The sequence below is a fragment of the Epinephelus moara genome, chromosome 24 (genome assembly GCF_006386435.1).
Source record: "Epinephelus moara isolate mb chromosome 24, YSFRI_EMoa_1.0, whole genome shotgun sequence".
Classification (NCBI taxonomy): domain Eukaryota; kingdom Metazoa; phylum Chordata; class Actinopteri; order Perciformes; family Serranidae; genus Epinephelus; species Epinephelus moara.
This window is the reverse complement of record NC_065529.1, coordinates 10,620,033-10,646,373: the sequence shown is the minus strand read 5'-3', so window position 1 is coordinate 10,646,373 and position 26,341 is coordinate 10,620,033. Positions and strand designations below refer to the sequence as shown.

The window sequence follows — 26,341 nt, the reverse complement described above, 5'->3', positions numbered from 1 at the left end:
CATTCAGGTTTAAAAACACAGTAATAATAGTTTGGAGGCCGAGGACAGACCTGCTGTCAACTGGCCTGTTGGAAACCCAAGGATTGTGAACTGCAAACAGTGATCAAGGAGCCAATCAGCAGCCGACACTCACCCAGACCGAACCCACAACTCCAGCCAGTTTAGGAGACTTTCTGTGCGTTCCAATACCTATAGTACCATACTATACAGTATGCCAGACAAAGATGTAGTATGTCCCAGTACATAGTATATGAAAAATGCAGTATGCTAAAAATAACAGGATATCCTACTACATCCGGTCGTATTTGGCAGTATGCAGGCCAGCATGCTTTTTTGGCTATTCTGGCCCACAATCCTCTGAACAGTGGAAGATTTGTCACATCAAATGAACCGCCAGCAGATGACCGCTTGTTGACAGCTGATTGACAGCTCTCAGAAGCTGCAATGACGGCTGACAACAAATTCAAGTATGTGATGACCAGTCTAACAGTAACAATAGGAATATTAATTGTTTAAATGAAAAAATAATCATAAAGATTACCACCAGCAACAGGACATAACTGTGAAAATTACAATGACAGAGAAATGCATATGTAATTTTACTGTGGTTAATATAATATGTTAGAATCTACCTTGTATGTAAAAAGAAAAAGTATGTGATTTGGAACACATCCAAAGATCAATCAATCAATCAATTTTATTTATAAAGTCCAATATCACAAATCACAATTTGCCTCACAGGGCTTTACAGCATACGACATCCCTCTGTCCTTATGACCCTCACAGCGGATAAGGAAAAACTCCCCAAAAAAACCCTTTAACAGGGGAAAAAAACGGTAGAAACCTCAGGAAGAGCAACTGAGGAGGGATCCCTCTTCCAGGACGGACAGACCTGCAATAGATGTCGTACAGAACAGATCAACATGATAAATGAACAGTAATCCGTATGACACAATGAGACAGAGAGAGAGAGAGAGAGAGACAGAGAAAGAGACAGAGACAGAGACAGAGAGAGATGCAGGACAGACGGTAATGACAGTAGCTTACAACAACGTTAATGAAAGTAATAATATTATAATTATAATTCTGGCTGTTGTGGTACAATATGTTGAAAGTATATATTAATATCTGATAGTATACATATGTCACAATAATCAGACGGACTATACAGAGCATTTTCACACAAAACTCAGTCGTAGGCAGGACACAGAAATACCAAGACACATATCAAAATATGGCCAGAGCCGTCACACTATATTGGGCATGTTGATATTGTGATGAAGGGAAATTTTTGATATATTGTGCAGCCATACTGGCTGTTATGTCTTAAAGTAATGAGCCAAAGTGTGAATTTTTTTCAGCAGGTATACGGAGTATAACCACCTCTTTTTCTAACCATTTACAGTCTACCCACCTATCAGCCAAAAAGCCACAGGAATTTATAGTAGTATACCCTATTCCTCCTTTGTAACCTACTCATCTACCTAGTACACCCATCTCTTCAACTACCACTACACCACTGACTGCAACTTCAAGTTGGCTGATCAAAGAATAAAATAGCATTCCCTTCCCTGACTGCCATATCCGGCATTGCTGTCCTGGCCACAGCTGCTTTATATCTCGTGTATTGAAACATTAAACAATAAATGTCACTGCTAACGGCTGATATGCACCTATAATCCCCCATCCTTGGAGCATCCACCTGTGGCCTCTGTTTATATATGATTCATCATCAGTGACTACTTTGGGTATCTGCATGTTTTTAACTTTAAATCCCACTTATCATAATGTATAATGGTACTGTGTGGATGGTGACATCCTTTACTTTGATTCTGAATCTTATTTGAGTGCACACCTTGAATGATTACAGATGCCATGTATTGATTTGGGATATTAAACAATTCTGCACAAAAATAAAAACAGTATTAACAAATCATTTATAAAGTTTCCATAACCAGCAGTTGCATGATATGAATGAACAAGTTTTCCAACACGGAGACTAACATTAGACAAAGGCTGAACCTAGATTTTTTAGATATGATGCTGTAGCTCCAAATAACTGGCAGAAACTTTAATGGGGATTTGTCTCCACCTAGTGCTAAATCACATTTACTCACAACACACTGGTGAGAAACTTCCCTGCCCTTACAGTACTTGATGTGTTCTCTATATTCTCTACACAAGCACTTTCACTCTTAACTTATATAATTTAACTGGCAGTAATTCAGCCAAAGTTAAACATTTACAACTACGTCTGAATTTAACAGCAAACAACGATAAAGAGCCAGTTAAAAGACGAGGTCAGATACAGAGTATGATACGAGGAATTTAAATGAGGAACTGACTTGCCTGCTGTGAATAATTTCATACATGACTGCTTGATTTTTGACTTGAAAGCAAAAGCTTGGCATGTTGTGTAGGCAAAATCCCAGAGTGATAAAAAAAAAGAAAAAAAGAAAAAGAAGTGAGATTGAGGCAGACCAGACCTGCACAGCCACACCTTAGGACAGGCGGACAGGTCATCACATCTACATCCATCATCATTTTGATTCAGACTGAAATATCTCAACAACTTTTGTATGGATTGCCATTAATGGTTTTGATAAGATATTCATGTTCCCCAGAGGATGAACCATAATGACTTCTGACTTTTCATCTAGCACCAGGTCAAAATTATAATTGCTCCAGTACTTTGGTTTCTGACCCAAAAATATACCTGCAAAATGAACGACTCGTTTCCATCAGCCTGAGCTTTACCATGTTTAGTGCTAATTAGCAAACGGGGTGCTCCTCTCATGCAGATTAATTCAGTGTCATCATGTGTAGTGTTAAGGCCTAGACACATCAAACAGACTTCAGAGCCAGTGGCGACAAAAGCCGCCTGCTGCGTCACCTCACTTCGCTGTGTCTTGGCCAAAAAGTTGCACATGAACACACTACAAAGACTTCAACTGATGGCCAACCAGCAGGTATGTTCTGCACCTGCATGAGAGGAAATAGCTCACACCAGCAGATGGCGGTCGTCTACAATACTCATTCAAAAAGGGAAACCAGAAGACTGTCTTGAAACTAGTTAACAAGTTAACACATTAACAATGCACTCCAGAGTTGAAAGAACAGAGCATATTTAGTGTGAGCCAGTGAATAATAACACAAACTATCAGGAAGCATTTCTGCCAAAGAAAAACTCCTAGCTTCTGTAACAAGTTTGTTTCAGTCTCACTTCCTCTTGGGTCTAGCTCTTTCTTTAATTTCCTTACTTCTGTTTCTCTTCTCATTCATTGAGCTAAACTGCCAATCAGAGTGATTTCAGTCATTGATGGACCTGCAGTTGCTGGTGCTGATTCAACATACTGAATTGGCAAAAAAAAACAAACCATCTAGCAAGGTTATTTTATTAGCATATTTAGCACTACAAATGGGTAAGTACATGAAACATGTGCCTGTCAGGTCTCGCCAAGGGAAGGATGTCTACGGTGGCCGAGAGAGGTCTCAACACACGCGAACTTAGGTTTTTTGTTGAATACCGTGACCATTCGCTCGCGACTCGCGCAAAAAAATCGGCGTCTCCTCTATTTTCGAGCTTGCTCGCGAAAGCAGCGCGACTCGTGCAGCGCGTAGAACGGATGTGGTGTGAATGCTCTAACCTGTTAACATGCTTGCCGAAATGAAAACGCGAGTAAACAGCGACCGCTCGCGAGCGCTACCGGAACGCATCGCTTGCAGCCATGGAGAAAATGAGGAGTGCGGTGCTCCACGCATCTGTTCTGTGGGCTTCTTTAAGTAGCCTATAATTAAAGCTTATTTAGGAGATAATTATAAGTATTAGCGCATGGCTGTTTAAAGGAAAAGAGTGGAGAATAAAGTGAGGAGAGGAGAGGACATTTAGCAACTGCAGCTGAGCACAGGCCTACTTTGTAGTTTGGAGGGTAGATTTGTTGGTGTAATATTTTATTTATTCAGAAAACAGCGTTTTTTAGTTTTGTGTAAAGCTTTGTCGATTGTGATGGTCATTTACTTTATAGACAACTAAAGTGTGCACAATGTGTAACTGTTTTGTTGTTGCTTGTTATAAATAAATGATAAATGTACAAAATGAGTGTACTTGTGTACCAGCTGCTAGGTGTATAGTATAGATAATCAGGCCCCTCATATGTAAGGTAGACATTTCCCCTGCACATTACTGTCCACAAATGTTCTGTGTGTACTCAGGCCTCAAGAAACCCTCTAGTGCTGGCAGATAGAAACCTCCCAGCAAAATTGTGTGCACTTTGTGTGCACACAATTTTTCATTTATTTGTTTTCATCAGCATGTTGCGTGCACCAAAAAAAAAAAAGTGAGGGGAGGCTGTTTTTTCCACTTGAGCACCTGCTCTACAAAAGTAATTATGCTTCTCCTGTTTTTCTCCTGTTGCTCCTCCCATTTTTCCATGTAACTACTGCCTCTGCATACTTTCAGCTAGAGAAACCATTCAAATGTCAAAACCTTACGCCCTTTAAGGTTTAATTTATGCTTGTGTATAACTTTTTTCAGAATTTTATGCCTTTAAAGTGCAAAGCATTTCTTTTTACAGCCTTGTAGTTCATTTCTAGGTCCACCTTTTACAGACTAACAGTTCCCCTCCCAGCTTAGTGCAGTGTAATGCATTTGTGCTTTACATTTCCTGTATTTTCAGCAATGCTTATTTCAGCTGTCAAATTTCTTTCTACTGTGGTGGCAGAGAGAGAGTAAGTTTACATGTCACGCTAATTCAGCAAGTTAAAATGTTGTGCGACAGAGATTCTAGTGTTTTGAGCTGTAAATGATGTTCTGTTATCAAGCTCCATGTAAAGGAAAAGTTGTGTTAAATGCACATACATAAACACCCTGCACTCTCTGTGTAGTGGAAACACTTTTATACAGATGTTCATATAGAGCACACATTTGCACACTTCCATATGTACAGAAGGGGTCCATGTTGTCAGTGGGGGACATTGTTGCTTTCTGTCAAACATTTCTAGAGAACTGAGTCCTCCAATGTGTGGTCTCACATGTGGCGCGCTGCTTGAGGGGGAGGTGACACCAGCCACCTCCCTCAGGTTTTGTATTTTACTTTTTTCCCACGTTTGAGTTATAGTCCGGTAGTTCGTTTTGAATACAAAGTGATAAAGCGATAACAAAGTATATTTAAGGTGAGACAACGGATTTAGCTGTAAGAGATTTCGGGATAAAACTCATACTGAGGTAACTATCTCTTCGCCATAAATGTTGATGAATGACTTTAATTTTTCAGGTAGTTAAACTATTTTGTTTGTCTTTTACAAGTGCATTTCTCTTTCTTTGTTTCCCAATAACAGCTGTTACCAATGGAGCCTCAGCTGACAGATAACCTGAGGGTTGTGTTCATCTTGATCATCCTCCTCTCTACAGGTAAGACAATCACATTAGGAAAAAAAAACCTTTATCTTAAGTTACTCTTTTGGCCACATATCATTGTCACATCTGTGTTACTAACACTGTATCCCTGCTGTGTCGACTCCTGTACGTGGTATATGTTGTTATGGGTAGAAGTATACAAGAAGAGACAATAAAAAGCAACATACGATAGAAAACTGCCTATTTAAATCTTTTATATTTGTGTGCCATCCATTTTTACAGCACTTTGGTCAGCTGTGGTTGTTATTAAGTGTGCTGTATACATAAAATTGATTTGATTTGGTTTAAAAATGGCACCACATGTTTCTTCTGTAGAGTAGAGGATGATGATGATCTGATTAGATCTTAAAGCATTTACCATGTAGCTGTTTGCATGTTTGAACAAAACAGAGCGACTTTAGAGTGCTTTTACTTTACCTGTAACAGTATTAGTATTAGTACATGTTGACATATATGTCATCAAATTTGTAATTGATGGGGTGCCCAGTGGCTCACTCGGTGGAGTACAAAGGCTAAGTCTTTGCCACACCGGCCACAGTGGTACCTGTGGCCCTTTCTACATTTCATCTCCTCTCTTTCCCCCTTTCACGCTACTAGCTGTCCTATCAAATGAAGACAAAAATAAAATTGTAACTGATGTCCTAATTGCCATTATGTGTTCCATGTTATACTTCATGATAAGTGTAGCATTGTGGGCTTTAGGCACAAGTGCCTCCTAAAACAATATAAAAGTATTTACTGACACAAGAACGCAGTTTAACTTGTACCCAGAACTGTGTGAGGGTCAGTATCTTGAAGCAAGGGAGGATATATGAGCTCCAGTGACGGTCAATAAGATTATTAGGTTTGGTAAATGATGTTCAGAAATCATTTCATATCACATCTGTTGTGGTAAGGGTATGTGTTGTTGTCTTTTTAGTAGGATTGGTACACCAGTGTTATCCTGATTCCAGTGGGGATCAGGCTGGATAAGTTAAACTGTTACTGTGATTAATTAGATATTAAGCTAACTATGAAGCCTTCTAGTACAGTAGTACTTGGAAAGTTAGTATCTGGATCACAGTGATCCTCCCAGTGTTGCTTTGAAAAAACGACACAAAGTAAAATGGATTATCTGATCCTAGACAGCAAAACATGGGATTTCCAAATCTGGATCATTCTAATCCAGATTAGATTTTTTTGAACAACTGGGTTTAGATGCATCAAATGTGCTTAACCATCCAAATCTGCTCTTACCCAAGTGTACTGAATGATGAATCCCACTTGATCATAAGTAAGCTATTAGCATAGGTAAGACCCCTTTAACACTATGGGCAAGTGTTGTGCCGTGTGCAAAGACTCTGGCACATACTCAAGAACCGGAGATGACACAGATAGGCTGTAAGAAGAAGTAGGGAAATCAGTAGTAGGGAAGTAGAGAAATCAATGTACTGTTAAATAAACTTAAACAAAGTAAACCTGATGATGTAATGTGAGCGTCAGTATTGCTGTTACAGGAAATAAATAAAAACAGCAATGACAAAACATTTGTCGTGTCATCAGCAGTGGTGATGGAAGTATTTAGATAATTTACTTAAGTTAAACTACTAATACCACACTGTAAAAATACTCTGTTACAAAAACTATGCATTGAAAATGTTACGTTAGTAAAAGTATGTAAGTATGATCAGGAAAAAAGTACTCAGGCAGAAAAGTTTAAATAAATCTGTAAAGATAAAATAATTCAATAATGCAAAATGAAAGCAAATCTTTGTATCTGATATGCTGAAAGTATGAAATGTTTTTTGCATCAAAAATGACTTAAACTATTATCAAAATAGTTATCAATTAATTCTCAAATCAATCAATTAATCATTTAAGGTGCTTTGTATATTTTCATATTGTTTGTGCTAACTAAAGTTAAATAATTGTAGTGGAGTAAAAAAAATACAACATTTCCCTCTGAAGTGTAGACAAGGAAAAGCAGAAGGAGGCATGCAATTAGAATAATAAGTAAAGTAAAAGTACCTCAGATTAGTACTTTAGTACAGTACTTGAGTAAATGTATTTAGTTACATTTCACTACTGGTCAGCAGAGGAACACACAGTAACTGAAATTACAGTAATGGGAATCAGTGGAGCACGAATAGAAACCTTTTTTTAGCCCTGAAATGTAATAATCCATTGATTATAATTACTTCAAAACACAATCAAAGTTTGATTTTATAAAATTCATGCGCTTTTTAAGTGTTTCTCAAATGTCAAACTTATGTTTGCTCAGATTGTGCACCAATTTGTGGACTGTGAAACCCGCATGTTTGTCTCTTTTCTTGGTAAGTGCGCTCTCGACCACTCTTAAATGATCTCTTACCAAAAAGAGGAGCAAAAAATAAGAAAACAACAACAGCCAAATTATCCACAGAGGTCTCTCCCTCTCCAAAAGAAACAGACTTGGTGATTTGAAACAGTGAAACACGGAGTGACACATTTTTACATTACAAATCATTGCAGGCGGCTAGTGCAACACATGCTAATGTGTGGTCACTTTTTTCTCTCCGAAAACATAAAATCCAGACATTTAGGAGGTTTTCACCAGAAGCTGAATTATCCACAGCGGTCTCTACCCCTCCTAAACAAATGCACCTGGTGATTTAAACCACTAGAAACACTGAGTAAAGCAATTTCACATTACAAACGAGTGTAACTTCAATGCTGCACATTGCAGCTGGGCTTCTTACTACGGTGGCCAGCGCGAAAATGTGAATGGACTTATCTGGAGCCAGTGTTTGGTTTGTCCGTTCTGGGCTACAGTAGAAACATGACGATGCAACTTGGCTATTTCCATAAACAAGGACCCTCTCCCTATGTAGATATACTAAACAGCTCATTTTAAAGTGAGGAGAACACAACAATTTGTATTTTCAGGTCATATACATTACAGAAAACATATTTATTATACTGTATTACATTCAATTCAATTTCTGCCAATATACCCCCCCAAATCCTACACACTGGACCTTTAAAAGAAAACCAAACATCAAGCCACCTTTTGTCAGTGTGTCCCTATTGTTTCCTTCAGGTTTCAGTGAAAACGACCTTGACTGGAATTTTTGTGGCACCTGGCGCCACGGCAAGGGCCCCCTGAGCTTGAATGTCAACCTCTCCACAGGCTGTAGTGGGATCTCAATCTCAGCTAATCAGAGCTCTCTGTCCATTGATGGGCAGATCACAGCCCAGTGTCGGCGGTCTGAAGTGATTCTCATCAAGGAGCTTGGACTTGAATCAGAAGAGGAAACTCAATTCTGTGTGTATTGGGAGCCGTTGCTGGACCAGCTGATGCTGCAGGTAAAACAGAAAATGGAGGAAGGAGACAAGATGAGGATTTATGGAGGAGTTTCCATGTGGTGAAACATCTAAACACTAATATAACCAAGGTTATTGTTTTTTAAACTGTCATTTTCCACCCAGCTGGCATGGTGGTGCAGTGGTTAGCAATGTTGCCTCACAGCAAGGGGGCTTCTGGTTCAAACCCAGGGTGGGGGAGCCCTTCTGTGCAGAGTTTGCATGTTCTCCATCAGCGGTCATAGGTAATAGGTTAATTGGTAACTCTAAATTGTAACCATTCTAACCATAGGTGTGAATATGAGTGTGAATGTTTGTCTGTCTATATATTAGCCCTGCGATAGTCTGGCGACCTGTCCGGGGTGTACCCTGCCTCTCGTCCAGTGACAGTTGGGATAGGCTCCAGCCCCCCTGCGTCGTCTAGCTCAAAGTATAAAGTGGGTTTCTAGGTAGGTTAAGGTTTGTACTTCCTACCAAGTGAAAAGCATATATTGCAAGAACAAACAGAAAATGTGTACCGCATACAATTATGCCAACATTGCCTAACCAGTTCAGATCCCCCATCCATTCCAGTGGACATAATATTTCTAGGATGTCTAGATCTGTGACTACTGTTGTCTGACTCCACCTCAATAGAGTGCCCCAGGAATACGTCCTAAAACCCAGAAATTAGTTAACATTTTTGTTCTGATGGTTCCCTCGTCTCAAAGTCAGTTTTCTGAATTGTTTTTTGGTTGGCCATCTGAAATAAGGTCTGTGGTTAACACAGGCTGAAGAGACTTTCACAGTTTGTTCTACAACATAAAATACTTCAGTAAATACCCCACTGTGGATGTTGAAACTCTACTGTCTCTTAAGAAAGGGCAATTGCATACAAGTGGCTGAATGGGACTTCAGGGTGCCTTCACGTCGAACAAGGCTTTAGAGCCTCGTTGTGGTAGTGATGTTAAGTCATGCGAGCATGGTGTGGTTGGTTTAAAGACTATCCTTAGCTTCTTATTTCTGGGGTTTATACTTAGGCTTCAAAAATCATAAAAGTGATGTTTATTTGTGCAGATTATCTTGCTGAACAAAACATGTGAGTACCATAAATGTTTATCTGCCACAGAGCTTATTTTCTGCAAAAATCCAAAATCCAATAGAAAAATCCCATTGACATTTTGACAAGGGAACCAGGGCGAAGCTAACTTCCGTGTTGGCCTACAAAAAAACATTATCCCTGGTGCACTCTATACTCAGACTTTGACTGGTTGTCTATAAGCCACTTAGTAGGTTCCACATCATCTAAAGCGGACTGACGTAGAGCCACACACACCCCTTTTGTTTTTGTTTTTACAAGGATGCAGACTTTTTCTTAAACAAGGATGGCGAACTGTGAGGCAAAGAGGAAGGCACATTTCAGTCTAGAAATAATTTTGTTATCATACATAATTTGTGTTTAAACTGTTTTTAATGTAAACATCACTTGTAATATTATTCATACATGTCAAAAAATCATATGAAAGATTTATAGCTTTTACTCAGGATTTATTTAAAAAAAATCTGTCCTTTGGAATAGACGGTCGATCTGAGCGTAAAATAACTGCAAAATGAATAGCTATACTTCTGATTTGATTTTCTAATGATACAATCAGCTTATAATGCATCCTATTGATTATGTCCAAAGAATATTCATCTCAGGAGGTTTTAAACATACTGTTTTCTGGACATACTTCAGAAATGAGGATATGTTGGGTGGTGATGACAAATACAGTGCACAATATTCAATTTGTTTATAACCATCACTGTATTTATTGATATGAGTTAACTATTAATGAAAAATAAATTAAGTCATTCTTTAATGAAAAAGGTCTGTTAAGACCATTTATTGTCATATTTACTATTAGATGGGTTCTGCGTTCAAATTCTTCATCCATTGCATTGGATTGAAGAAATAACACATAATACTGTAAAGTCTCCTAATCAAGCGATTCTGCTCTGTTTAAATCGCATATAGAACTCAGTCTCTGTTCACTTATATCTGTGTGTGTGTGTGTGTGTGTGTGTCCCTGCTTATCCTTTTCGCTCTCTGTTTAGACAAAACTGACAAATATGTGGAAGCATAGGATGCATCTTCTGTCATCTATCATAGTCAGATAATTTTAATCATATCTAATATATCCTTTATATCCTTCAAAACAGATTATCAGTGTCTTTTCTTGCCAGATTCGCTTGCAGAAAAACTAGACCAGACGCTGTTACTATCACTGCAGATCATGAGCCAGCCAGGCCACGCCACATCCAGTGTGAACAGTCCAATTAGTTAACATGGGCGCCAGAAGCAAATGGTCAGCACTCCACAGAAAAATGGCGCACTTAGCGGCACTCCTGTGTCCAGCATGAACCCAGTGTTGGAGTAGAAATCCATCATTACAATTTTTTTCCTTGGTGTTTGAAAAATAAATGGGTTCTGGGCAGCCTAACTGCATTCCTTGTTAAAGAGCTTAATAAAGGTTGCTCATTTTAGTTTTTCTTGTTTTGTTGTACAGGTTGGAGGAAAGAACCTTTATCTGTGCTGGCCGACCAGCCTGCAGGGCTCCTGCTGCACTGATCTCACAGATGGTGATTACAGCACACCTGGAGCAGCCTATGGCCTCATGAATGTAATGGTCAAAGCTGATTACGTCACTGACAAAATAAGAACAGCCTATATGTTCAGTGGATATTCCATCAACTGCAGTAAGGAAGAATGAATGGTATCTGTTGTACATGTGTAAATAAATTAAACACAAAAAGTAAGGAAATTTGCGTTTGGAAGATTATTTCTTTATTGTAACAGTGCTTCTTGGCAATACATCTTATACCGTTGGAAAGCCTGTTTATTTCCCTTTTAATTGCAGCCACATTTGTAAGGAATATGCATTTGTGGGATGAGCAGCAGAGCTAAGTATGTGGGTTGCGCCCATGAAAAATTTGCCAAATCTTCTCTGCCAATGCAAAACAGCTGGGTTTTTTTTTTTGCTGTTGCTATTGACTCTTGTTTTGAGCTTCTGGTACCCCCCGGTGCTGACAATCAGGTGCCTCCTCAATTTCGTTGTAGTCATACAATGACAATAAAGAGATTCTGATTGTCAGCACCTGTGAGCATAGGCCGTGCTACAATGGTCAGTTGGTGTCTGCTCCAAGAATCGGCATGCCACGTTTGACTGTTCTGGATAGGGCCCGTGTGATAGGGCAACTTCAAGCTGGTGTTCCGCCCAACCAAGTTGTGGCATTATTTGGAGTGAGCCCTAGCACCATCTGAAAACTGAAGGCCAAGTTCCACATAATGAGTGATGTCAGACACTGGCCGCGAAGTGGGCATCCCAAGAAGATGGCACCCCAAGAAGACCGTTTCCTCATCCTGTCAGCACTTAGGAACCGTAGGCAGTCTTCTACAAATATGCAGTCAAGGTTTGCAGGATGATATGGCTGACGGCTCTCTGCCCAGACAATCCGGAACAGACGCAGCCAATCTCCAGTCTCATAGGGCTGCCAGGAGGCCTGCTATGACTGCCCTTCACCGTCAGGCCCGTTTGCGCTGGTGTCGGCAACACTTGCACTGGCACCTTAACATGTGGAGGAACATTATGTTCAGTGATGAGTCCAGATTCTGCCTACGGCAGTTGGATCGTAGGGTCAAAGTGTGGAGAAGACGCGGAGAATGCTTTGCTGATTGCTGCACTGATAGAGTTACATCTTTTGGTGGAGGCAGTGGGAAGGTGTATAAGCAGGCTTTCCAATGGTATGAGATCTATTGCCAAGAAGCATTGTTACAACAAAGAAATAATCTACCAAACACAAATTTCCCTACTTTTTGTGCTTAGTTTAGAATATATTTAAAGGTTTTACTGACTGAACATAAAGTGAATACTGTCTGTATTATATTCTGCTCCTCTAGGTCAGTGTTACCTCACTGAATGTCCTTTTCTTCTTTTAAATGTATCTAAGAGTTAATGGATTACCTTTTAAACATAAAGACATAAAGACTTAACTTCATTCAGCCCAAACTTCAGAGTTCATACAAATGGACTTAAGATTCAGATTTCTATTAAACTGTAACAGTTTCAAAGCTTTGTTTTTTTGTTTGTTTGTGTTTTCTGTTTCAGAGGCATTATGTGATCAAGAGAGCCAGGGATCATCCCAAGTCAACATGTAAATTACTTTCTCTTTTTTTTTAAATGTACCATCACATTTACTGTCAAAGTAGCATGGCAGTTTTTGGTCAACATCCTTTCTCACATGACTTTGTTGTAAATGCTAAGGCTACTGTTGTTAAATATTTACGTAATCAAGAGAAATTCTGACAACAAACAGCAAGTGAAACTTTACTATGTTAGAGTCGGGGTAACAACAGTGATCTTGCTTCTTTTGAATGACCAACTGAAACCACAGTTTTTAATGTAATATCACAGTGGTGTGTGCTGATGTGTGCAGGACTAAGGAGACTGCGGGGATGTCCTGGGCTGGAGGGACTATGCACAGTCTCTGCGCTCACAGCTCTGAGGTGGAAATGAAAGAGGATTTCAGAGGCTACAGTGTCACATCACCTGTAAGACAAGCACACAATATGAGGTGGGGTGGGTTTTGAGGGCCTTCTTGAATGCTGACAGTGTGGGGGCATTTTTTATGTGGTGTGAATTCCAGAGAGAGGGGTCAGCAACTGAAAGCAGAGGATCTATCCAAGGGGTAGCATGTAAAGGATGGAGAGAAAGGGTCCAAGCACCTCGGGGACAGTGTGGGTGACAGGAACTATGGATGACTTGTAGTTGTTGATAGAGATGAATTGATGTCTGTCAGAAAGGTAGGACTGGAACCAGGAGAGGGCAGTGCCAGTGATGCCAAGGGTGGATCTGAGGCATGTGATGAGTGTGGAATGGTTAATGGTGTCAAAAGCAGCGCTGGGATAAAGAAGCATGATCAAACCGTAGTCCGAGGATGATAGCACGTTGTTAGTGACTTTAATCAGGGCGGTCTCAGTGCTGTTAAGTGCTTCTTCGGTTGAGTAAACTTTGAACTTCAGAATTCACACTGAATTGTCATGTGTTAACCTATACGCTGTAGCCTTCACAGACCACATCAGCAAGATTGACATCACACCACTTCCGTCTTAGTCGCATTTTAGCTGAATATTAGAAAATGAAGCACATTTCCTGTGAGACGCTAACACAAACCACATCAGTTATTTATGATCTCATGCCTGTTTTGCTGGAACCATGGACCAAAAAGTAAGATTAGTTTTATGTTGGAAAACAAAGCTGTAACAATATTGCTAAGGATGAAAAAAATTAGAATTTCTTCTTCAGAGGCAGCAATGGATAGAAAGCAAGCATTCCTGGTTAGGGGTGGACGGTAAAGCACTTAGTCTCTCAGTTAAGTTCACTGTAACTAAGTGATTCAGAGATTAACTCACATTAATATCAATTTTTCCACTAAAAATCTATTCCCCCCCAGAATTGGACAGAAAGCATTGGAAGGCATCGATTTGACTTGTTTCCACTCAAGTTTAATGCAGCTTAACTCAGTACACTGTTTCATTCCTGTGGCTGTGCCTGTCAATTTTGAATCAGGGGCTTACTATTCACCTTATTCCTGAGGGCGCTACTGTAGAAATGATTATTATGGGTAAATCTTCCGGTGTAAGAGCGGAAGTAGTTAGTCGCATTGACTGTCTATGGTTAGTCTCAGTGGCTTATCTTGGTGGCTTAATGCCGACAGTGGTTCTTTTGAAAGTAATTTAGTAAATATTGCTTTGTTTATTTAACAGATACCTAACTAACGTTAAATAAGAATTTTCTAAAATGTCATCACGGAGCTCTGGTTCCTGTTGTGCTGTACATGTCTGTGACACATAACAACCAGACCATAACAACCAACGAGCTTGGTTAAAAAAACAACCAATACTTTGAGATGGCTGTCAGAGATTGCAGAGGTATGATCATGTTATCCCATCTGAGGTGTAAGGCCCAGGTCACACTGCATGCATGAGTAGTGCATGTGCATCTTGGAACTTGTTGAGGGTTTTTCTTTTCGGCGCCTGTGTAAACAGATTAGAGCAGCCTGCATGAGCAGTGCTGCTCAGGTATGGCTCAGCTGCTGCTCAGCTGTGGCACATCAAGAGGCTCGGAGGCTCGCTGATTTTTTCTATGTGACACATGTGGCTTCAAAATGTAGTGCTATAACATTTCTATGGACAGAATCCCTTTATTCGTTAACACAAGGATTTTTATTGTGAGTATCAGCTTCAAAATGTGGAAATACAGTAATTACAGCAGCATACAGTCAGCACATACTGGTACTTTGCAAAATGTCAAGCTTGTGCCTTTTTGGGGAAAGAAAGCCAAATCCTTTAGTCAGTGCAATTTGACATTTTTTGTTTGTAATTTTGACACGTCTGTATGCATTTATTTATTGTTAAACCAATGTTTGTTTTTTAGTCTAGTTTCTTTGTGACCTTGCCTGAATCTGAGCCTTCACAATACCTTAATAAATTAGGGTTGACTGCCATCATGTCCCTTCAGTCCAGTGGCCAGATGTTGCTTATCTAGACATCCATAGATATTTGTTAGGCGTGTTGTCTGTAAATAACAAATCCGTTAATAGCCAGTTTGATCCAAACTAGGATTTAGTCGGAGGTGACAGTCTTGTGCTGCTACAATTAATGACTTTAGGCTACTGCAGCAGCTTTTCACTCAAGCTAACATTCGCTATCCATCAGTGGTAACTGTCACTAGCATAATTTAATGTTAGCGATTTACAACACTGACGGTAAATATTCCAACACGTTCTCATCCCAAGTCATCACATATCGCCATTATGTCAGCGGCCTTTCATGTCTACATATTACGCGCTAGGTATCCTCCTGCGTCTGCCGTTGACGTCCTGGGACACCAGAACCAATGCCAGGACATCAACAAAAGCATGTGGTTAGGTTTAGAAAAAACATCATGGTTTGGCTCTACATTCATACAGGAGGCAAACACCAGGCTCACAGTGAAAGTCCAGCGTTTATTGGACCCATCCACCTCCCCTCCAGCCCACCCTATACAGACTCTCTAGCTCCTTATATTATGTTGTTACTGGCATTGTTTCAACCTGACACCATCCAGCAGTGTATCACACTGCCGCAAAAGGTTACATCTGGCCACATTACAAACTGACGCCACCCACTTGGCATTTAATACTTCCATGAAAGGTGGCTTTTGGCGTTTGTGTCTAACGCCGAAATCACTGACAAACCAGGGGGTATTCGACAACTTTGGAATGAGAATGGACTGAATATTCAATGTGAAAGCCTTGGTTAACCAGCTACACAACCACTTTTCGGCATTTTCCCGTTTCTCTCCTGATGTGACAGAGCGTTTCTTTCCCCCAAAAGGGGACACAGAGCTGGTGATGATGCAATGCCTGTCTGGTCTATATCTATTGTATGACATGGAAGGGAAACAAATGCGAGAAATGTGGGGTTTTTGGATTTACTGTTGGTGCACTCAACAACACAGCAACTCTTTGGCATAGCGTCATTAATTTAAAGTAGGAAGTAGAAATTTGTTTTAAGTAGAAATTAGGTATGTGTATTCTGTTGCCGTCTATGTTGAACACCAGATTGTTTTCTTCCAAAAGGTGGCATGGTGATGAATTTTTATGTATCGACTTGAAAGTGAATTGACTCAAATGCTGTTATGCCATCTCTAACTGTGCAGTGATCCTTCTTCGGTGTATATTCTGTTTTCCAGGCCTCTAAAGGTGCATCTACAGAGTCCACTACCACTGTCTATATCCCCCATGCTCTGAAACAAGCTTCAAAAAAGACCAGCAAAGTCGTCTGCACTTTCTTCAAAAACAAATTCCTGTGCCCGGTAAGGTTCTGTTTCTTCTCAATTACCGTAACACAGGCAGCTGAGAAGAGATGTCAGCATGACTCCATGCATATGCTTCCTGTCTGCCATTTTTCTTGATCAAAGCCTAGACTTCAAAATAATACACAAATTCCCAAATTCCACTGGCATGCCATGTATAAAAATGTAGGCTGCATTATATCAGTGGACAGGAGTGTGTGTGTGTGTGTGTGTGTGTGTGTGTGTGTTTTCCAGAAGGGTCACAGGATTCTTGTGGATGTGGTGGGAATCACTGCAGAGAACAAGGTCATCACTGATCTGTCTGAGCCAATTAGGATTGTCTTTCACCACAATGTCATACCTGTAAGTTTGTATGTTTTTTTGTGCCCTGATCAGTGTGATCAATGTCCACTTTATGTTGTCTGAATCTGTACTTTCAAATTTTATTGTTGATCTGATGAACACATAAACATAGTATTTGATGTTACATGCAGTGAATTTAATTATTTTGGTGAACTAATTAAGTCTTGCTCACTGTTTAACTGTGGGTAATGGTGCATATATATTGGTCTTATGAAGTGTATAGTTTGATATTTTTCACCAATTTTTGGTTGGGTTTGGGTTTGCCGCGGATGCTAATGAAAAAACAAGACGTATTTTTCAGTTCCATGACGTCTGCCTCAAGCTGTCTGCCTCTCAGGCACACAGTACCCACAGAACACACAGAAACCACTCAAAGGTTTCTTACCTCACGTCTTGCAAAAATAGATGATGCTGTTGCTTCCTCTATGCAATGCATGCATGCACATTAACCAACCATTTAGTGTCACACCATCATCATTTGTCCCAGAAGGAATAACATTGTGGAAATCTGAAATGTTCATTTTGAGGACGAAGAATTTAACTATGGATATTTGCAAAATATATCCAGTCAAGCTGTTAAATGCTGTTAAAAAGGCTTGCCATAGCCAGCGTCTTTTTTATCCATTCTGGGCTACTGTAGAAACAACATGGTGGTTTCCGTGGGGAAGCACCTGCTCCTTATGTAGACAGCTCGTTCTAAGGTAACAAAAACACAGCAATTTTTAGTTTCAGGTGATTGTACACTAATGGAAACATGGCTGTGAATATTGCAAACCATTTCTGACATTATATCCCAGACTGAGCCTTTAGGGATAATGTGAATATAGCAGTGGCAGGTCTTTCAATCATGACAGAATCGAAGGTGAAGAATCGCAGTGTTTACCTTGAAATGTAAATATGACTGAAAATGAACAGGATCTTAATGGGAAGCGATCACAGCTCATGTATCTTTCTCTCCCTTTTTATTTCAGAAGATGTATTCCAGGAAATGTGTTTCTTGGGACACCGGGAAAGGTTTGAACCCCTTACAGCCAACCTTATAAATAATATTTGTTCAACATATATGTCTATTTCCCCATTTATTTACCCTACCTCCCACAGAAGGTATTTAACTATGTTTAAATCTGTATTTGTCTTTGTGCAGCTCCGTTGCAGGTCACTTGGTTGGTGGATGGATGCAAGACCCAACAGAAAGGAGCAAATCAAACCGAGTGCCTCTGTAACCATCTGGGTTACTTCACTGTACTTGGGGTGAGTCATGCAGCAGACACTGCGAATTTTTACACTAGACACAAACAAATAATTAAGACAAAAAGTAACATGATGCAGAAAAAATGTACGTACCGAGCATTGTTACCAACCTACAAAACATGTCCTCTGACTGCAAATGAAGCCTCGCCCAGTGCGCCCCCTCCTGGCCCAGACCATCATTACATCTTTGGGCTGTGCCATGTCTGTGATCAGTTGTGTCACATTCATCATTTTTCTCTGCAGAAAGAGGTGAGGGCCTGTGTCCACAGGTTTTTTTCTATGCGCCATCTTCTTTTTTCAATTGTTCTCAATGATGAGAGAGTGTATGTGGCCACATGCAGCCACCTAGAGAAAAAGTATTGCGCCCAGCATCTTTTTTCAGAGGCTCTGACTGTATTTGAACTTTTCAGAGAGGTACTGGTGTCGTCACTGCTGTTCCTTTAGCTATTGTCTATCCTGAGCTGTATGATATGTTAGTCAGAAACTATCACAACAAAGCAGAAGTGGGACAAAGTCATTGTTTTGAAGTCACAAGTAAGTGTCAAGTCTTTACATTTAAAGGCCCTGACACACCAAGCCGACAGTTGGCCGTCAACCAAAGTCGGGCCGTCGGTGAGCGTCTGTCACCCTAGTTTTTGCGGTGTGTCCTGCACCGTCTGCACTTCTGCGGCGGCGGCTTTTCGGTCGATTGAGCATGTTGAATCGGCGGCGGAGCTTGTTGGTGAGAGAGGTCAATCTGATTGGCTGTTTAGGTTTTATTACCTCGCCCCTGTAGGGCGTGAATCTGCCTGTAGTGAAACCGGGGCTAACCAGGCTCCACTTCACTCAGCTGCCAGACAGATCCGCTCCTTCTTCCCACTTTAACCTGAATAGCCACAGCATGACCGGCTCTCCGTTTGGATCCAACTGGAGCACCGAGTCCCGGTGTATTACTCAGGTCAAAGTGGGAAGAAGCAGCGGGTTTGTCAGGCAGCTGAGTGAAGCTGAGTTAAATAGAGCCTGCGGAGGAAACACCGGGACCGTCTGGATGTAATAGTCCGTGGAGGTGCTGCGGTGCTCGGCTGCACAGTTAGGAAACCCTTCGGCTGACAGGATGTACCACTCTCTCACTCCGCTACTTTGTTTATCTCATGCATTCTTCGGACTTCCAGTTTCCCTTTTTGCGTTATTTCCTCTCACGCAGGCGCAAAACGTACGTGCTACTTGGCCGCCGGATGTAGTCTTTGTAGTGTGTTCAAATGCAACTGACACAGGGCAATGTGAGGCAATGTAGACGACGCAACAGTTGGCTTTCGTCGCCACTAGTTCTTTGATGTCGGTTTGGTGTGTCAGCACCTTAAGTCCCAAGTCAAAGCCCTAAGTCAAGAAAGGCAAGTCCCAAATCTAAAACTTTGAGTTTTGAGTCTTAAACAAGTCATAATACGCTCTTCCACAAATATTATGCCAATATTAAATTCACAAAAATCATTAATCCTTTTTAAAATTTGCATCTATTTGTTAAAACAAGTTTGCCAAAAACTTCCTTAGCTGTTCAGCTAATGTTAGCTAAGCATTAGCTCGCTCACTATGTTAGCCTCGACTTGACTCGACCTCAAATGTGGAATAAAGTTGAAAGTTGTTCAACTCATACATTTTGCAAACTGCAATTTGTTTTTTTGTTTACCAGCATATAGTTTTAGTACATTAAAGCTCCAGTAGGCAACACTGTTTTGGTATAATTGAGTAAAAATTTTATAATATCCTCTGAGCATAATGTAAATCAAGTGGTCTGAGACAAACAATAGGTTTCTGCACCTCACCATGGCTCTGTGTTCAGCCTCTAAAGAATCAGTATCGTGCCGATGTGCATCAACCAATCAAAGGTCAGCTCAGACCACTGCGTTCCTATTGGCTATTCTACTGCATATGCGCGTTCCCGTGCCGCCGGCAGAAGGAGAAAGCAAGCGGCAATGGCGAACAGTGCACCAGGTAAAATAGCTATTCCAGCACAGCAACTGTCTACACGGCTAAACAACCCAAAAAAAGGAAGACAGAACTCGGTTTCCCGGAGCCCCGGAGGGAGGGGAAGGGTGAGGTGGGTCTGGGCCCGGCCAGAGGGCGCGAGTGTCAGCCGTGGGAGTGGAGCTGAGGGCTCTTCGCGGAGAGGGAGAGCCGAGCCTCCGGGGTATGTGTAGGGCGGGCTGCTGCGCGGTGAGGGAGAGCCGAGGCTCGGGAGTATGTGCGGGGCCGCGAGGGAGGGATGGGGTGGGCTGCTGCGTGGTGAGGGAGAGCCAAGGCTCCCAGAGAAGGAGAAATGGAACCAAGTAGGTTAAAATACTCGCGTGCTCATCTGGTAGGAGGGGCTCAGGGCAGAGACGAACGAAACCTAACTCAGATGAGACTCAAAAATCAACCGTTTTCAGGCTTTCTATCTACTGCAGCTTTAACGAAATGATCTTAGGTGTCATTTTTTCCTACCCAGGAACTCACTAAACTAACGTTTGTTCTTCACGGTTCTCTCCTGCAACTTGATTGGATGTTAGATGTTAGATTGGTTCAAACAAAGTGGATCTGAGGAAAAAAGTGTTGACTTGCTGAGAACAAATAACATTAATGTTAGTTAATCAAGGAACTGAAGGGAAATTAACTTATTCATGGCACACTTTTAAAATAACTTTAAAATACTTTTTAATCTTTGGGTTTGCGGGGAAAGGCATCAAGTATTTTAAAGTCAATGTCAGTTTTTTTTTGTGCCAGTTTTTCATTGTTTTCAGACAAAAGGTGCTCCAAAGTGAGAGCGATGCTGCTGCAACATGCAAGCATTTCCAAGCACCGTTTCTTCAGGGCGTGATAGCTGCACCCTGAGATAAACAGAGTTCAACTTTTGGAATGCAGCAGCACACACCACGTCATGTGACGGGGAACAACCGACCACAGATACCTTTCCCTTCTTCCATAAATATCAGTCTGTGATAAATATGGAGGAAAAGTTGATCATTTTAGTGCAGGGCTACCCAGAGATTTACATCTGTTCCACGGTAAATATTTTAGACCTAATACACACTGAAGAAACAACGTGTGGAAGAAGATCAGCTCTGCACTCAGGATTTCTAGTGAGTGGGATATGATATGGGGATGGTTATGGTCGCGTAGCAACGTCAGGCGCAACTTGCCTCAGTGCTTTTGAAAGTTGGCTCAGAGTAGGCACAAGAGTAGTGCCCAGCGCCCAACCTCGGGTTTTCTGGTGGTTAAAGAAGCACTCTCCACAAAAGATATATTTTATATATCTTTATCTTTATTTGTCAAAAAAGATAGATTATTAGGAATTAACTAACCTAGCTACTCATTTTCATTCCACTCTCCCTTCACCAGGCGATCTAGGGAGCAGTCCATATCCATCCAACTGGGCTTAGCTGTGTCTCTCGCCTTCCTCAATCTGCTCTTCTTCTTTACTGGGGATGTGGCCAACATGGGGGAGAGTGCGTGCACCTGGGTGGGGGCAGGTCTCCACTACACCCTACTCAGCTCCTTCACCTGGATGGGAATAGAAGTTTTCCACACATTCCGCTTGATCTACGTGGGTTTCAACCCCTCCCATAAGCCCTACATAGAGAACCTGGTCGGCTTTGGTGAGCATGTTTAAAGTAATATTTCTACAAATGTACTATATGGCACATAAGGGTAAATTTGATATTAATGTATGACCATTAAACAAATACTTTTTTCAGGTCTCCCTGTTGCTCCTATAATCATCCTGGCTAGAGTCGGTGACATTTATGGAGTCAAAGAGGTTGGGCCAAACGAAGATGCCTCCAATCTGAATCTGATGTAAGCAACATTATTTTATTAGATTTGATTTTTTTTTCTCTGGAGAAACATATGCAGTAGTGCCTTTGTTATTTAAAAATTAAAGCAAACACAGTAGCTGGAAACCTGCATAAACGAAATAACTGCAAACCAGTAAGTAGATTACCAGTCATCTTTAAAGTTGCTGAAAAGGTGCAGGAGCAACTAACTGCATACCCAAATACTGGTGATGTCACTCTATCCTGTGCAGTTTGGGTTCAGAACAAATCACTCAACAGAGACGACTTGCTGCTATCTAGAAACCATCACATCCATGTTAAGAGGGTATTTGACACTGCCAACCATCGCACTTTTCTCCAAACTCTCTAATTTTACCTTTTTTTTCAAATGCCAGTAAGTGAATGGAGCAAGAAAGTAGCAGGCCCTTCTGCTACTTTCTTGCTCCATTCACTTACTCCTGCCTCACCCTAAACAGGAATAAAAAATGTCGCTGTGTTTTGTTGTTGTTTTTTTTCCCATCAGACTAAATATCCAATCCTATCCCAAGGTTCACATTTAAGGCAAAAAAATGCAATGCCCAATCAAATTTAATACTTTGAAGTTAGTCTGGATCCAGCGAGAACTTTTAAGAAACACCTCAAAAAGATATCCAACACTCTAAAAATCAGCATTACAAACTTAAGAAACATCCAACATTACCTTTCCCTTGAAGCTGCCCAGCTTTTTCTTCTCTTAACTGGCCCAGTACACCACAAGCTGGTTCCAGGCCAGCACAACCACCCTGAAGCCCCTCCTCTCCATCTATATGAACTCTCTAGACAACAAACATCCCTAACCACTTATCCTGGACGATAGGTGATGGTAGGATGTTGGAATAAATGTTTTAGACAAAGCTGAATTAATTGAAACCTTATTCTGACATTTAAATCGTCCTCTTTGTGATTATTTGCTTTTCCTTCTCTGAGTGAATTTGGTGTTTCCAGGTGCTGGATGAAACAGACCCACAAGGCCTTGCTGGCCCACTGTTTCACCAATTTGACAATCCTGGCCATCCTGGTGTTCTCGGGAATCGTGATGCTCTTCCTGGTCAACAGGGAGATCCGCACCAGGGATGAATGGAGGCAGAACCGTTCGGCTTTTCTCAGCTTGTGGGGCCTCATATGCCTTTTTGGGACAACTTGGGGTCTGACCTTCCTGGACTTTGGCCCTGTTTTCTTCCATTCCTGCATCTTCAACTCTTTTCAAGGTCTGTGTTTAGAGTGCACTGTGCCAAGTAAACAAATATAGACTTCTGTCAGAGATGTTGTTATACTGCAAGTATGAGGAACTTGGCTATCAGCTTCTATCATCTTGTGTGCACTGTTACATATTGTTTTTGTCTCATTTATAAGAGAGCATACTAGAGAGATCTATCTCAACAGGACAGAGACTTACATTTTCAGGCATTATATTATCTTACCTGACACATATTTGTAACTTAGGCAAATATACTGATCTAAATCCAGACATGCTGTTACTGGTGCCTATCAGGAGAAAAGCTGTTTCCACATATTGACCCCATTTTTGCTTCATATTCATAGTTCAGTAAGAGAATTTCCTGTGCCAACTCGCTAAAATGTTACAGTTTAACAGTGTAACTGGTTAGGCTTACATATAGGCCTAGGTGATATGGCTTAAAAATAATATTGCAATATTTTCAGGCTATATCGCAACACACAAAATATACCACAATATTTTGAAATGTTCTTTGAAGTACTGTTAACTACTAAAATACAAAATTATTAAATGAACTGCAGTTACAATAAAGTTAAAACATAGCTACTGCCAAAGTAGCTACTTATAGTACTGTTACAATAAAGTTAAAGTAAGCACTGTTGAAATAAAGTGAAATTACGTATTGTTATAATCAAATAATTCAAAGTAGAACCACTGGTGCTTTTATTTCGAAGCACCCAGCTGTGATGAGGTTTTCGCTGTGTACTTGAAACTTCCGGTCAGCAGTTGTTGTTAGCAGTTAGCACAAAGTTAAACTGTTACTGCTGTGCCTTTAAACATGAGGATCTATTCACTGTGAGCTGGAAACACATTTTTCCAGTTCATATTAATAGTATTTGCAAGTCACACTGGTGCTCCATGGTCGCAAAAAGTGACAATATGCATACACAATATGCATTGCATTCACAGTTGTTCCATTTGAATTTTAAAGAAGGTGTATGATGTATTATGAGCTGACATTATACACAAAAAATATTACACTAAACGTATTGAAATTTTTAAGGCATTTTCGGAAAAATACACTTCTTTGCTTTCTTTTTACAATGTAGAGGAGAAGATCAGTACATCTCTCTATACAATTAGACATTCAGCTCTCTATTTCATGTTCACCTAGCACCACTGAGCTAGCTAACATTACAGCTCAGCTGAGGAGGCAGCCATTAATGTCTACATCCTGTGATGTCATGAGCACGAGCCTCTTGTCCATGAGCAGATACTTTTGCATGGTGATACTGTTGTCAGGTGTGGTTTGATAGAAAGAAAATAGTTCCTAGATGAAACTGCTCACAACAAGGTCTGTGGATTATTTTGAGTAACCGGGTCATGATTTCTGGACATTGCTGTTGAGTTTTTCAACATTTTTGAGCACCACACTGAAACTGAAACAATCTAGATTGATGAATAGCACCACAGGTAAGCCTTAAAATGTGTATTTTTCATTTTAGGGTGAACTGTCCCTTTAAGTTAGACTGCAACCAGTGATCCTGAAAAAAATTTAATAGAAAAAATAAATGGATAATTGAACCTTGGTTCTTGTCTGCTCTCCCAGGTTTCACCCTGATGCTGCGGCTCTATATGCTGGACTGGATGCAGGAAGAGACTGATGGCTCTGCTCTCGACAGCACCAGTACTGGGTCTACCAGGCAACACATGCTACATGCCCAGGAGATGAGTTAGATAGACTTAAAAAAAAAGGTGTGACACATAACACAGAGGAAAAATCAAAGCTGCAGCAGTCAAGCTTTTTCTTTTTCTTTTTCTTTTGCATTTCTGCTTTTTTTTAATGGAGAGAGACAGGAAAGGCAAGGGAGATACAGGAGATGATGTGCAACAAAGGGCCTGGGCCGGAGTGGAACCTGTGTCGCTAGGTTAAGTACTCAGCCTTAATGGTACGCATTCTACCCGGTGACCTATCAGGGCACCCGCAGCCAAGCTTTTTATGTAAAAATACAGTCTTCTTAAGTAAATTACAAAATAAAGAAGAACGTTTCACCCCTGACTGCAACACTGTAGACGCCAGGGGTGGGGGAAAAAATCAATACAGCATAGTATCGCGACATTATGCATGGTGATATTGTATTGTATTGTAAATGCTTAATATGGCTGCGCGGAGGGAGTTGAACCTACCAACATTTCAGTTTGTCAGGTATATGCAGCATTTATGACTAATGTTTTATGATGGTGTTTGCATCACATTTTACTGCAATGAAAATCACATGAACAGACTGAAAACTTTATCTTATGAGGTAAAACTGATGTTGACAAAGTTTTCCTTTGGGGAAATAATTTACAGTTGGAAAAAAGGTAATAAATTGCAATATATTTTATCGCAATACTCGGCATATCGCAATATCACAATAATATTGTGTGTCATGACCTAAGTATTGTGATAATATCTTATTGGGGATTCTCTGGCGATTACCAGCCCTAATAATAGATCAGTCTGTGGGGTAACACGGTGATTAAAGTGCCTCACCTTCACTGAGTTTATGTTTTAATTGTGATATCAGTGGATATTTGCCCTGTTCACAGAACTGTCCAGAAAAGTCATCCATATCCAGAGTCCACACAGCAGCTCCTCCCATTCGCTTGCTCTTCAGATAGTCCACCTGTGAGACAGTCAGACGTTACACAATAAAACTCACATGTAGAGAGACTTGTTGAAATATCTGCGTTTTTCCACAACAGTCATGTACTGAACCTTGGCATCATAGCTCCTCTGGTCATCAAAGCCGACCCACTGACTGCCTTTGACAGCGTAAGGAACTTTCTGACCATCAATCCGCTGCACTGAGGTGCCTCTCAGGAAGGAGCAAAAGAGACTGCAGTAGTAATAATAGTTTGAATGTACCAGGGACACAGTTTAAACTGCAGGTGACATAACACCCTCTTGCCCATGAGAACATGCACATAATAAATAACTCAAAAACTGATTACAGAATTTTCTTTGAATGATCTTTGAAAAATTACACTGTTACCAGTTTTTGTAATCTAAACAGTAGTTTGCTGTAATATGTACAGTAAGATACTGTGGACAACGCACAGAATGTGTTACTGTAAATAGTAAAGCACT

The 26,341-nt window shown here is 40.6% G+C and overlaps 1 protein-coding gene across 1 annotated transcript; it reads left to right on the top strand.

Annotated features, from left to right (window-relative positions):
• The first annotated feature begins 5,345 nt into the window (after nt 1–5,345).
• On the top strand, nt 5,346–25,419 carry LOC126385357 (adhesion G-protein coupled receptor G5-like). The gene is made up of 15 exons (XM_050036926.1): nt 5,346–5,410; nt 8,475–8,740; nt 11,266–11,455; nt 12,865–12,910; nt 13,193–13,307; nt 16,492–16,614; nt 16,849–16,956; nt 17,928–17,970; nt 18,101–18,205; nt 18,339–18,456; nt 20,512–20,514; nt 21,559–21,815; nt 21,915–22,014; nt 22,977–23,239; nt 24,818–25,419. Exons 1-15 carry the CDS (start codon nt 5,347–5,349, stop codon nt 24,943–24,945), a joined length of 1,929 nt encoding a protein of 642 aa, XP_049892883.1. The 5' UTR covers nt 5,346; the 3' UTR covers nt 24,946–25,419.
• Nucleotides 25,420–26,341: the final 922 nt, after the last annotated feature.